This window comes from Chelonoidis abingdonii, chromosome 26, assembly GCF_003597395.2.
Source record: "Chelonoidis abingdonii isolate Lonesome George chromosome 26, CheloAbing_2.0, whole genome shotgun sequence".
NCBI classification, from domain to species: domain Eukaryota; kingdom Metazoa; phylum Chordata; order Testudines; family Testudinidae; genus Chelonoidis; species Chelonoidis abingdonii.
The window spans coordinates 6,210,704-6,219,767 of record NC_133794.1 but is presented as its reverse complement, the minus strand read 5'-3'; the positions used below and the strand labels follow the sequence as shown (position 1 = coordinate 6,219,767).

General features: G+C 59.7%; 1 protein-coding gene across 1 annotated transcript; it reads left to right on the top strand.

Annotated features, from left to right (window-relative positions):
* The first annotated feature begins 202 nt into the window (after positions 1–202).
* MRPL4 (mitochondrial ribosomal protein L4) lies at positions 203–6,616 on the top strand. The gene is made up of 9 exons (XM_032793170.2): positions 203–333; positions 1,077–1,161; positions 2,344–2,512; positions 3,225–3,276; positions 3,579–3,696; positions 4,384–4,490; positions 5,267–5,376; positions 5,717–5,787; positions 6,161–6,616. The coding sequence occupies exons 1-9, from the start codon at positions 286–288 to the stop codon at positions 6,304–6,306; spliced, it is 906 nt and encodes a 301-aa protein (XP_032649061.1). The 5' UTR covers positions 203–285; the 3' UTR covers positions 6,307–6,616.
* Positions 6,617–9,064: the final 2,448 nt, after the last annotated feature.

The window sequence follows — 9,064 nt, the reverse complement described above, 5'->3', positions numbered from 1 at the left end:
CCCTACCCCCAGCACAGCCCTCCCCCCCCCTATCCTCCAGCCTGCCTAGTCATCTCCCGCTTTCCCCTCCCCCATGATGGGCTTTACCCACAGCCCCTCCCCTCCCTCTTCCCGCCAACCGGAAGTGCCTGCGGCCCCGCCCCCTAGGAGCCCCACGAGAGCGCGCTGTCTTCTCTTACGTCATCGGCATGCGCCGGAAGCGGCTCTGTCTGCCCCAGCGGCGGCGCGCCCGGGCGCTCACGTGGGGCCGGCGGTGGCTCTTCCCGCAGCCGGGGACGGGGCGCCATGATCCGGGCTGGGAGCCGGCTCTGGAGCCGGGGCGCGGCCGCGCGGGTGAGGGGGCCCTGTGGAGGGTCAAAGGGCAGAGGTCAGAGCAGAGGGGGTGGATGATGTCGCGGTCACAGCGCCAGCGGCGGGGGGGGGTGAAGGGTTGGGCTGGGGTCAAAGGGCAGAGGTCAGAGGGCGCTCGGTGAGGGGGCCCTGGGGGCGCAGCGCAGCGCAGCGCGCAGGGGTGGGTGGTCCCGGGGTCCCGGGGGCGGAGGGCAGAGCCCGGCAGGATGACGCCCCGGGGGCGGGGAGGAGGGGGCTGCAGCCCTGAGCGCCCTCTGCTCCGGTGGGGGTGAGCTCGGGGCCCGCGTTCTCCGGGGCTCCCTCCTCTGGGCACGAGCGCTGCGTCTCCTCATGCCCCCCGAGGCGGGGCGGGGCGGGGCGGGGCGGGACTCGCCCGGTCGCCCCGGGGGGGGCTGGCTCGGGTGCGAGGGCGGATGATTTCGCAGAGGGCTCCAGCGCGGGGTTTAAACTCCCAGCTGCTCAGGTTCTGCCAGCCTGGGCCAGGCCCCTCCTGTAGATGCCGGCATAGCAACCCCACCTGCTCCGATGGCCGCAGCTGGGGGGCCAAGGGGTGTGATTTTCCCCATACCTTGAGCAGGGTAGCCACGGCGACACAATATTGGAGTATGGCGCTGGCCTGAGCCTGAGGCGTTTTACCAGCAGCGGGTGCAACATGCGACTTCCACCACTGCGCCTTTCCCCTCACTACTCTGTGCTCTGACCCTTGTCTTTCCTCCCTCTCCAAGGCTCTGGCCACCTCTGCCGGCCGGCTGGGGCTTACCGAGGTGCCCGTACCCTCCCCAGACGTGGTGGATGCCGCATCCCAGGCAGGTGAGTCCCGTTCATGGTTCTAATGTGCTGCCTCTGCGGTTCCTGTGCCCGGATCCTGTGTGGTGGCTGGGTGTGAAATGAGATCGCAGCTGCCATAAGAAGTAGGATTGCAGGGATTGCGCAAGACCAAGCTTGCTGGAACAGACCAGGGGAGCCAGCTGGATTAGTCTCCTGGGTGTGACAGGGGACAGCACCGGCTGCTTCGGGGGGGAGCCCTGCAGGAAGTGGTAGTGGGATAACTGCCCCCCCGAGGAAGTGTCTTCCAAACCTCTGTTAGAGGTCAGCTCATCCTCTGATGGTGGGGTGGGGGTTGTATTGTTGTTTGTTTGTATTACGGTAACACCTGGAGTCCCCAGCTGCGCTTCAGGGCCCCTGCGATGCTGGGCACTGCACAGGCCCCTGCACAGGTTCAGAGTGAGAAGTGTTCCCTGACCCCAAAGTGCTCACAGTCTACTGGGGGAGTCAATTCTTTTTTGTCAAGGTTCAAATGTCTTGTTTAAGATATAGTCAGGGTCCAGACTTCAGAGAAAATAGTGAAAAAATAACAATCATGATAAGTAAATAAAAAGATTTTAGAGTCCATTCAAAAGCATGTGGCGGTTCAGGTTTAGCCCGCGGTCTGTCTATTGACTAACAGACAAAGGCAGGAAGGGAAACCAAAGCATGGAGGGAGAAGGGACTTGCCCTAGGTCACCCAGCTGGGCAGCAGTGGGAATAAGTGTGCCGTGTCTCTGTCCTGTGCCCTCGCCACTAGATCCAGGTGCTGCCTGGTCACTGTTGCTGTCAGACTGTGCTCTTGGGTGTGTTTGGTAGCTCTGGCTTGCGTGTGGCCAGTGAGCGTAGGGTGGCCAGAGAGCCAGTTTTGCACTCTCGCTCTGTTGTCTGCTTTGCTGTATGTGTGTGATGGGGCCTGGCTGGCTTTAGAGTTGAGTTGTGCAATGGGTTGTGGTTCTGCTGGAGATGAGCACCTGGCCTCTGCTACCTGCCTTAGCAGAGTGACTTGTTATGTGTTGTTAATCAGGATGGTCAGTTTTAACTGGGACGGACTGTGACCATCACGTACCGTGGGCTGAAAATGGGCTGGTTATTCCTGGGCAGAGGCTGCTACAATCTGCTTGTGGCTGCATGGAGCGCGTGGGCTCTGCAGTGGCTGCTTAGATCTCTTTTGTTTGTGCCTCCTAGAAAAGTCGCCCCTGGTGACCCTCAGCGCCCCTGTCCTGCGGGATTGCCGCCTTGCGATCCCCTCTCACCGCACAGCTGTGCAGGCCTGGGTGGAGTCCCTCAGGCACTACGAGGACAGACACGTGGGCCTGGCAGACCTGCATCCTGATGTCTTTGCAGTAATGCCCCGGTACGGTTCAGAGATGTGTCATCGGCCCGGGGAGTGGCCGGGTTAAGGGGGAATGAGCACCCTCTACAGGGAATGGCTGCCTCAGGGGGCGGGGATCGGGACGGGGGCCCTTTCCCTCTAGGGTGCTGGCTCTGATCCAGCCTTGATCTGAAGGAGTTGTCTCAGAGCTGTTTGCTGGCCTGGGCTCCACAGTCACCTTTGCGCTGAGATAAAGCCGTCCGAACATCGGCTGAACAATGGGGACAGAACTGCTCTCTGCCTCCCCAAGTATCAGAGGGGTAGCCGTGTTAGTCTGGATCTGTAAAAGCAGCAAAGAATCCTGTGGCACCTTATAGACTAACAGACGTTTTGGAGCATGAGTTTTCGTGGGTGAATACGTGCATGCATCTGACGAAGTGGGTATTCACCCACGAAAGCTCATGCTCCAAAACGTCTGTTTGTCTATAAGGTGCCACAGGATTCTTTGCTGCTTTTACTGCCTCCTCAAGGGGGTCACCCAAGTGCCAGCCTTGTGGCTAAACACAGGGATCCTATCCCCAGGGCTAATTCCAACCCAGAGAGAAATCATGAACCCCTGGGGTGTTCGCTCCCCGATGTTGCTTGTTAAGCTGCAGCTCTGCCCCCTGCTGTGTGCTCCTCAGACACACGCCGCCTGCTGTTGCACTCGGCACAGCCTGCACCAACCCTTGGTCTCTGTGCTTTCCTTCTGCAGGGTTGACATCCTGCACACAGTCGCAGTCTGGCAGAGGAACTACAAGAGGATAGTGAGTGTGTGCAGAGCCGGGGGGTGGGGACCCTGAGCGGAATGACAGCTTGTTAGTCTGAGGAGTGGGGATGGAGAGTGCCCGTAGGCCACTGACACCTGCGCGATGTTCCCAGCTCTGGGAGTGTTTAGAGGTCGGAGCCTAGGAGTTGGGACTCGTGGGTTCTATCCCCGTCTCTGTGTGCTGCCGGATGAGTCCCTCCCACGTACCTCAGTTTCCCCTGTTGAGCGGGAGCAAGTTGGGTGAGGCGGGTCTGAGGTGCTCACCCCCGCTGGGCGCTCTGACCCACACTTTCCTTTCAGAGCTATGCCAAGGTGAAGACGCGAGCGGAGGTGCACGGTGGCGGCAAGAAGCCCTGGGCGCAGAAGGGCAGCGGCCGAGCCCGGCACGGCAGCATCCGTTCCCCCCTCTGGCGTGGCGGTAAGTGGCTCCCAGCCCTCACGGGTTCTGCCCGAGCTCAGTGGTTTGAGCCTTGGGTTGTGAGTTCAATTCTTGAGGGGGCCATTTGGGGATTGAGTTGAGATTGGTCCTGCTCTGAGCAGGGGGTGGGACTAGATGACTTCCTGAGGTCCCTTCCAACCCTGATATTCTATGATTCACCAAATATAATTAAAATTAATCAGCCAAATTCTGAGCACATTACTCTGATGCCAGGTGCGGGGCAGGGGGCAAACAGAGCCAGGGTCCCGGAAGCTGCATGACTCTGGGCCCTGCTCCTGTCTCCCGTGCCCCAGGGTGCAGACGGGGCCACGTGGCCCATGACCGGTGCTGCCTGAGGATGCTGCTGCGGCACGAGTGCATTCAATGGCGGGGGCAGCAGGGCTCCCTGGACTGGGAGTCAGTACAGTGCTGTGCAGTGGGGGACCAGGGGGGCTGCTCAGGGCGGAGCCAGTCATGCCCCTGAATCCGAGACACCCTCCTAGCCCCCTCCTGTGGGCACTGATCCCTCCTGACCTTCTGCTGCCTCTAGGGTGACCAGAGAGCAAGTGTGAAAAATTGAGATGGGTGGGGGGGTAATAGGAGCCTATATTAGAAAAAGAGCCAAAAATCGGGACAGTCCCTATAAAATTGGGACATCTGGTCACCCTAGCTCCCTCTCCCTTCCAGGCGGCATCATCCATGGCCCCAGGGGCCCCACCAGCTACTACTACATGCTGCCCATGAAAGTGCGCGTCTTGGGCCTCAAGGTGGCGCTGACGACCAAGCTGATGCAGGTAGCACCAGTGTGCGACTGTCTGTGTACAGGGCCCACACGGGCTGCTGGGCTTCTTAGGCCTTGCGCTGCAACTTTCTCGCTCGGGGTGTGAAAAAAACACCCCCCTGAGCGCTGCAAGATACAGCGCTGTGAAGCGCCAGTGTAAACAGTGCCGCAGCGCTGGGAGTGCTCCCAGCGCTGCAAGCTAATCCCCACGGGGAGGTGGAGTACGTGCAGCGCTGGCGCTGCGACCACACTCACACTTCAAAATGTAGCCAAGCCCTCAGTGTGTGTGTGTGGAGTGCCAGGACTCCTGGGTTCTGTCCTGGCTAGGGGACTGGGTTAAATTGGGCAGGGGTTGCGGGGGGGGTAGGAACTGGAACTTCTGGGTTCTGGCCTGGGCTATGGGACTGGGTTAAGTCGGGTGGGGGACTGGGAACCAGGACTCCTGGCTTCTGGCCCCTGCTCTTGCCCAGACCTGCTGTGTGTACAATCACTTGGCCCCCTCACAGATAGAAGAGGGGTGCGCTGGGGTCCCCAAAGTCTCATTCTGCCAGGTGCAGGGCCCTTTTGCCTGGTGTTCTGGTCACTTGGTAGCTAGGAGGTGGAGGTGTTGTGACCCCTTCCTAGAGGGTCCTTTCCTAGCCCAGCTGAAGGGGGAGGGTCTGGCTGGCTCGGGGATGGGGAGGGCCTCAGCTGGCTTAGAGGCTGGACCGGGGGGTCACTCTGGCTCCGGGGGCTGGTGGCAGGGAGGTAAAGCAGCTGAAAGGTACCGAGCATATTTTGTGTTTCCAGGACAACCTGCACATTGTGGACAGCCTGGACATGCCGACCTGTGACCCCCAGTACCTGGCAGACCTAGCACGATACAGACATTGGGGCCAGTCCGTGCTGATTGTCGACGTGTGAGTGGGAGCGGGAGGGGGGAGACGTGGAGAACCATAAACCCCAGACACCCAGCAGAGGGTGTGATCTGGGGGGCTGGGCCTGGGGCCCAGGAGTAGAGCACCCCCTGCTGGCAAGAGATCTGGGGGTGCTATAGGGTTTGGGCCTAGGGAGTAGTGCTCCCAGCCTTCCCCAAGAGAGGTGGGGACTGGTCTCCTTGCTGCCTCGTGCCAATGCCCCCTGGCTGGTGTCAGCGCTCCAGGCCCTGCATGCAGCCTAGAGGTGGGTCTCGGGCATGGGGAGGAGTCCCCAGGGCAGCTTGGGCCTGAGCTTATGATTCCTTCTCTGCCTCTGTTCCAGCAACAAGATGCCCGAGAACATCATGAAGGCAACAGCCAGCCTGAAAACCATCACCCTGGTGCCAGCCCTAGGTGAGTGCTGGAGGGGCGGGGGTGGGGGTGCTGGAGGGGCCCAGGCTGGGGGTGTTGACGAGAGCCCTGGCCTGCGGGACGCGGTGCCTTTCCTCCCTCCTGCGTACTGCCCTGTAAGGGGAGTTCGTACCATGGCCCTCACCTCGTCCCCTGCCTGCAGTACAGCAAGCAGCAACCTTCCACAGTCCTCGTCCCTTCCTCCCAGCATGGATCGGGGGAGAATGCAGCTGGGGTGGGGCGCAGAGGCTGTTTATAGAGGAGTCTCTCGCCCGGCGCTGAGATGCCACGTGGGCAGGGGCTGCTGGGCTACCCTGCACCGCACAGATCCGGGCTGGGCTGGGCACGCCGTGACCCTGCCCTGGGTCTCTCTCAGGTCTCAACGTGCACAGCATACTCAAGCATGAGACACTGGTGCTCACGCTGGACACGGTCGCCTTTCTGGAGGAGAAGCTGCTGTGGCACGACTCTCGCTACACCGCCCTGCACCCCTTCCGGCTGCCCTACAGCGACTTCCCCTAGCCCTGAGGGACAGCGCCCGCCGCAGGGAGGCCTCTTGCGTGGTGAGCCTATTGAGTGAGTCGGCCCCAGTGAGCGTGTGCGGAAAGAGGACTGGTGCCAAGGCAGCGTCCCTCTGCCCTCCCACAATGCACCTGGGGGCTGCAAAGTGGGTTGGACGTGACTGTTCTCTGCACGGTGGACAGGAGGGAAGCTGGGCCGCACCCTTGGGGGCGGGGGTTGGGGGAGTTGCCTTCTCCCGCTTGCCTGGAGCATGACTGTTAAACGGCCTGTCCTGCTGACGCACGGCCATTAAAGAGCTGCCGCTACTGCACTGCCTGGTGCTGGCTCGTCCTGCCTTCTGTGGGGCTGGGGCGCCAGGCATCCAAGCCCAGCGTTCTCGGCGTGGGCTGCTGCGCCAGGGAGGGGTTTCCCTTTTGCCTGAAGGGTTTACTCTAAACTGGGGGAGGGGAGGGGAGGGAGCAAGCAGGAGCACAGCCCCCGGGGGGCGGGGGGCGTCACCCCTCGCCCCGCATGTGGCACGTGGCCACGCAACCCGTGTGCTGTGCTGGGGCTGCAGGCCTGGAGCAGCCAGCAGCGGAGCGAGGATTGTCTGGTTGGGGCTGCCGCAGACGGAGCTGGGTTTGTCCAGGTGTGACAGGGTCACCGAGGGGCAGCCTGGACTGTGGGACTGCTGAGCTGCCTGCAGGGCCGCCCAGAGCACTCAGGGGGCTTGGCATCTAATTACTGCCTGTCAAGGTTCCTCCCCTACTCTGAACTTTACGGTACAGATGTGGGGACCTGCATGGATACTTCTAAGCTTAATTACTAGCTTAGATCTGGTAACACTGCCACCATCCAGAAATTTCAGTGTCTGGAACACTTCCTGTCCCCCCAAAACCTTCCCCTCCCTGGGCAGCCTTGAGAGGCTTTTTCACCAAGTTCCTGGTGAACACTGATCCAACCCCTTGGATCTTAACACAAGGAGAATTTAACCATCCCCCCTCCTTTCCCCCACCAACTCCTGGTGAGTCCAGATCCAATCCCCTTGGATCTTAAAACAAGGAAAAATCAATCAGGTTCTTAAAAAGAAAGCTTTTAATTAAAGAAAGAAAGGTAAAAATCATCTCTGTAAAATCAGGATGGAAAATACTTTACAGGGTAGTCAGATTCATATAGCCCAGAGGAACCCCCTCTAGCCTTAGGTTCAAAGTTACAGCAAACAGAGGTAAAATCTTCTCAGCAAAAAGGAACATTTACAAGTTGAGAAAACAAAAATAAGTCTAACGCCTGCCTGGCTGTTACTTACAAGTTTGAAACATGAGAGACTGATTCAGAAAGATCTTAGTCCCAAGAGCGAACAACCCCCAAAACAAAGAGTACAAACAAAAGACTTCCCCCCACCAAGATTTGAAAGTATCTTGTCCCTCTCACACTGTGATGCTGTGGCCAAGTTGCCAGCCTCTGACGGGCACTGCCCAGCTGCGGTACACAAACCATCTCCCAGTCACTTGAACCAACAACAGCCAATTCCTCCCCAGAGCTGCTCCGGCCTGCCCGGGTCAGAAGCCTGGACAAAGTAAGTTCATTACCCGTCTGCCCCTCCCTCGATGGGGCGAGGACACACACCAGCCTTTGTAAACTGAGCTGAGATTTCCCAAGTTCTTCCACCAAAAGACCCTGTTTTAGGTAAAATATAAACCAGGTTTAGTAACGGCAGAGAGATGTAAGTGATTGCACGTACCATGTGTGGAGATCAGAGTTGGTTACTTAAGAAACAAGAAATTTTCAGTCCGAGTTCTACAGGCCAAGCAGCAGATGACTCAGGCTGTGTGTCACCCTGACCGATGGTACAAACAGGTCACAGATCCTTGCTCCCCCGGCTGGGCCCATCCTCCCCCAGTTGGCTCTTTGCCTCCAGCCGGGTTTCCAGGTGTTGAGTTGGGGGGAGTGAGGCCAAGTGGTGAGGGCACTTTCCTCCAGCGTGCAGTGAGGGTGTCGGTCAGTCCCCGTTGGTCAGGCGTCTCCATTGCACACAGGCTCTCAGATGGGTGCTGACGAGCCATTAACCGTGGTCTGGCGGCTCCCTGGGCTTGCGGTGGGTGTTCCCAGCCTCAAAAGGGATTTCAGTGCGTCAGACCCTCGCCTACAATCCAACAGGCTGTTAACCTTTAACAGATCAAGACTTTTTCAATGACACCTCACCGGGCATACTTTGTACACCACATATCCTCATGACAAGACGGGGGATATGGGGACTCCAGGGTGCTGCTCTGAGGTACCGTGTCACGCCAGGTCCTGGGGGGGCTGGGGAAGCTCTGTGAGGGGAGACGGAGGCTTGGGCCAGGCCAGCTCAAACCCCAGGCATAGGGGCTGGCTCCCCTGGGCGTGCGATAGGTGGGCTCTGAATCTCAGGACTGCTGGCTGAGCCGGTCTGTCCCGCACAGCCTCCTTGCCCCACATGCCCCCAACCCCTAGGCTTCCTGCTCTGTGGTGCTGCCCACAGGCCCTGCGGGCAGGGGTGTAACAGCCAAAGCTCACAGCAGGAGAGGGGTTAACCCCCCACCCGTGATGCCACAGGGCAGGCCTGTTTTAGGCACGGGAGGCAGACAGAGCATCACGTGTCCAGCCAGGGCGGGCTGAGTAGGCTTTGCATGCAGGGCAGGAGGGCAGCGCCTGCTCAGGGCAGGGTGCAGGCTGAGACGTGCCACTCAGAACTGAGCCGGTCACTCCCAAGGGTTAGTTCCTCTTGGCTGGGCCCCGTTCCTCATCCGTGGGAGTT

Coding starts and splice junctions, on each gene's coding strand:
- MRPL4 (XM_032793170.2), top strand. CDS start 286: ATGATCCGGGCTGGGAGCCGGCTCTGGAGCCGGGGCGCGGCCGCGCGG. Junction 1,162..2,343: donor GGATGCCGCATCCCAGGCAG/GTGAGTCCCGTT, acceptor TGTGCCTCCTAG/AAAAGTCGCCCCTGGTGACC. Junction 2,513..3,224: donor GTCTTTGCAGTAATGCCCCG/GTACGGTTCAGA, acceptor TTCCTTCTGCAG/GGTTGACATCCTGCACACAG.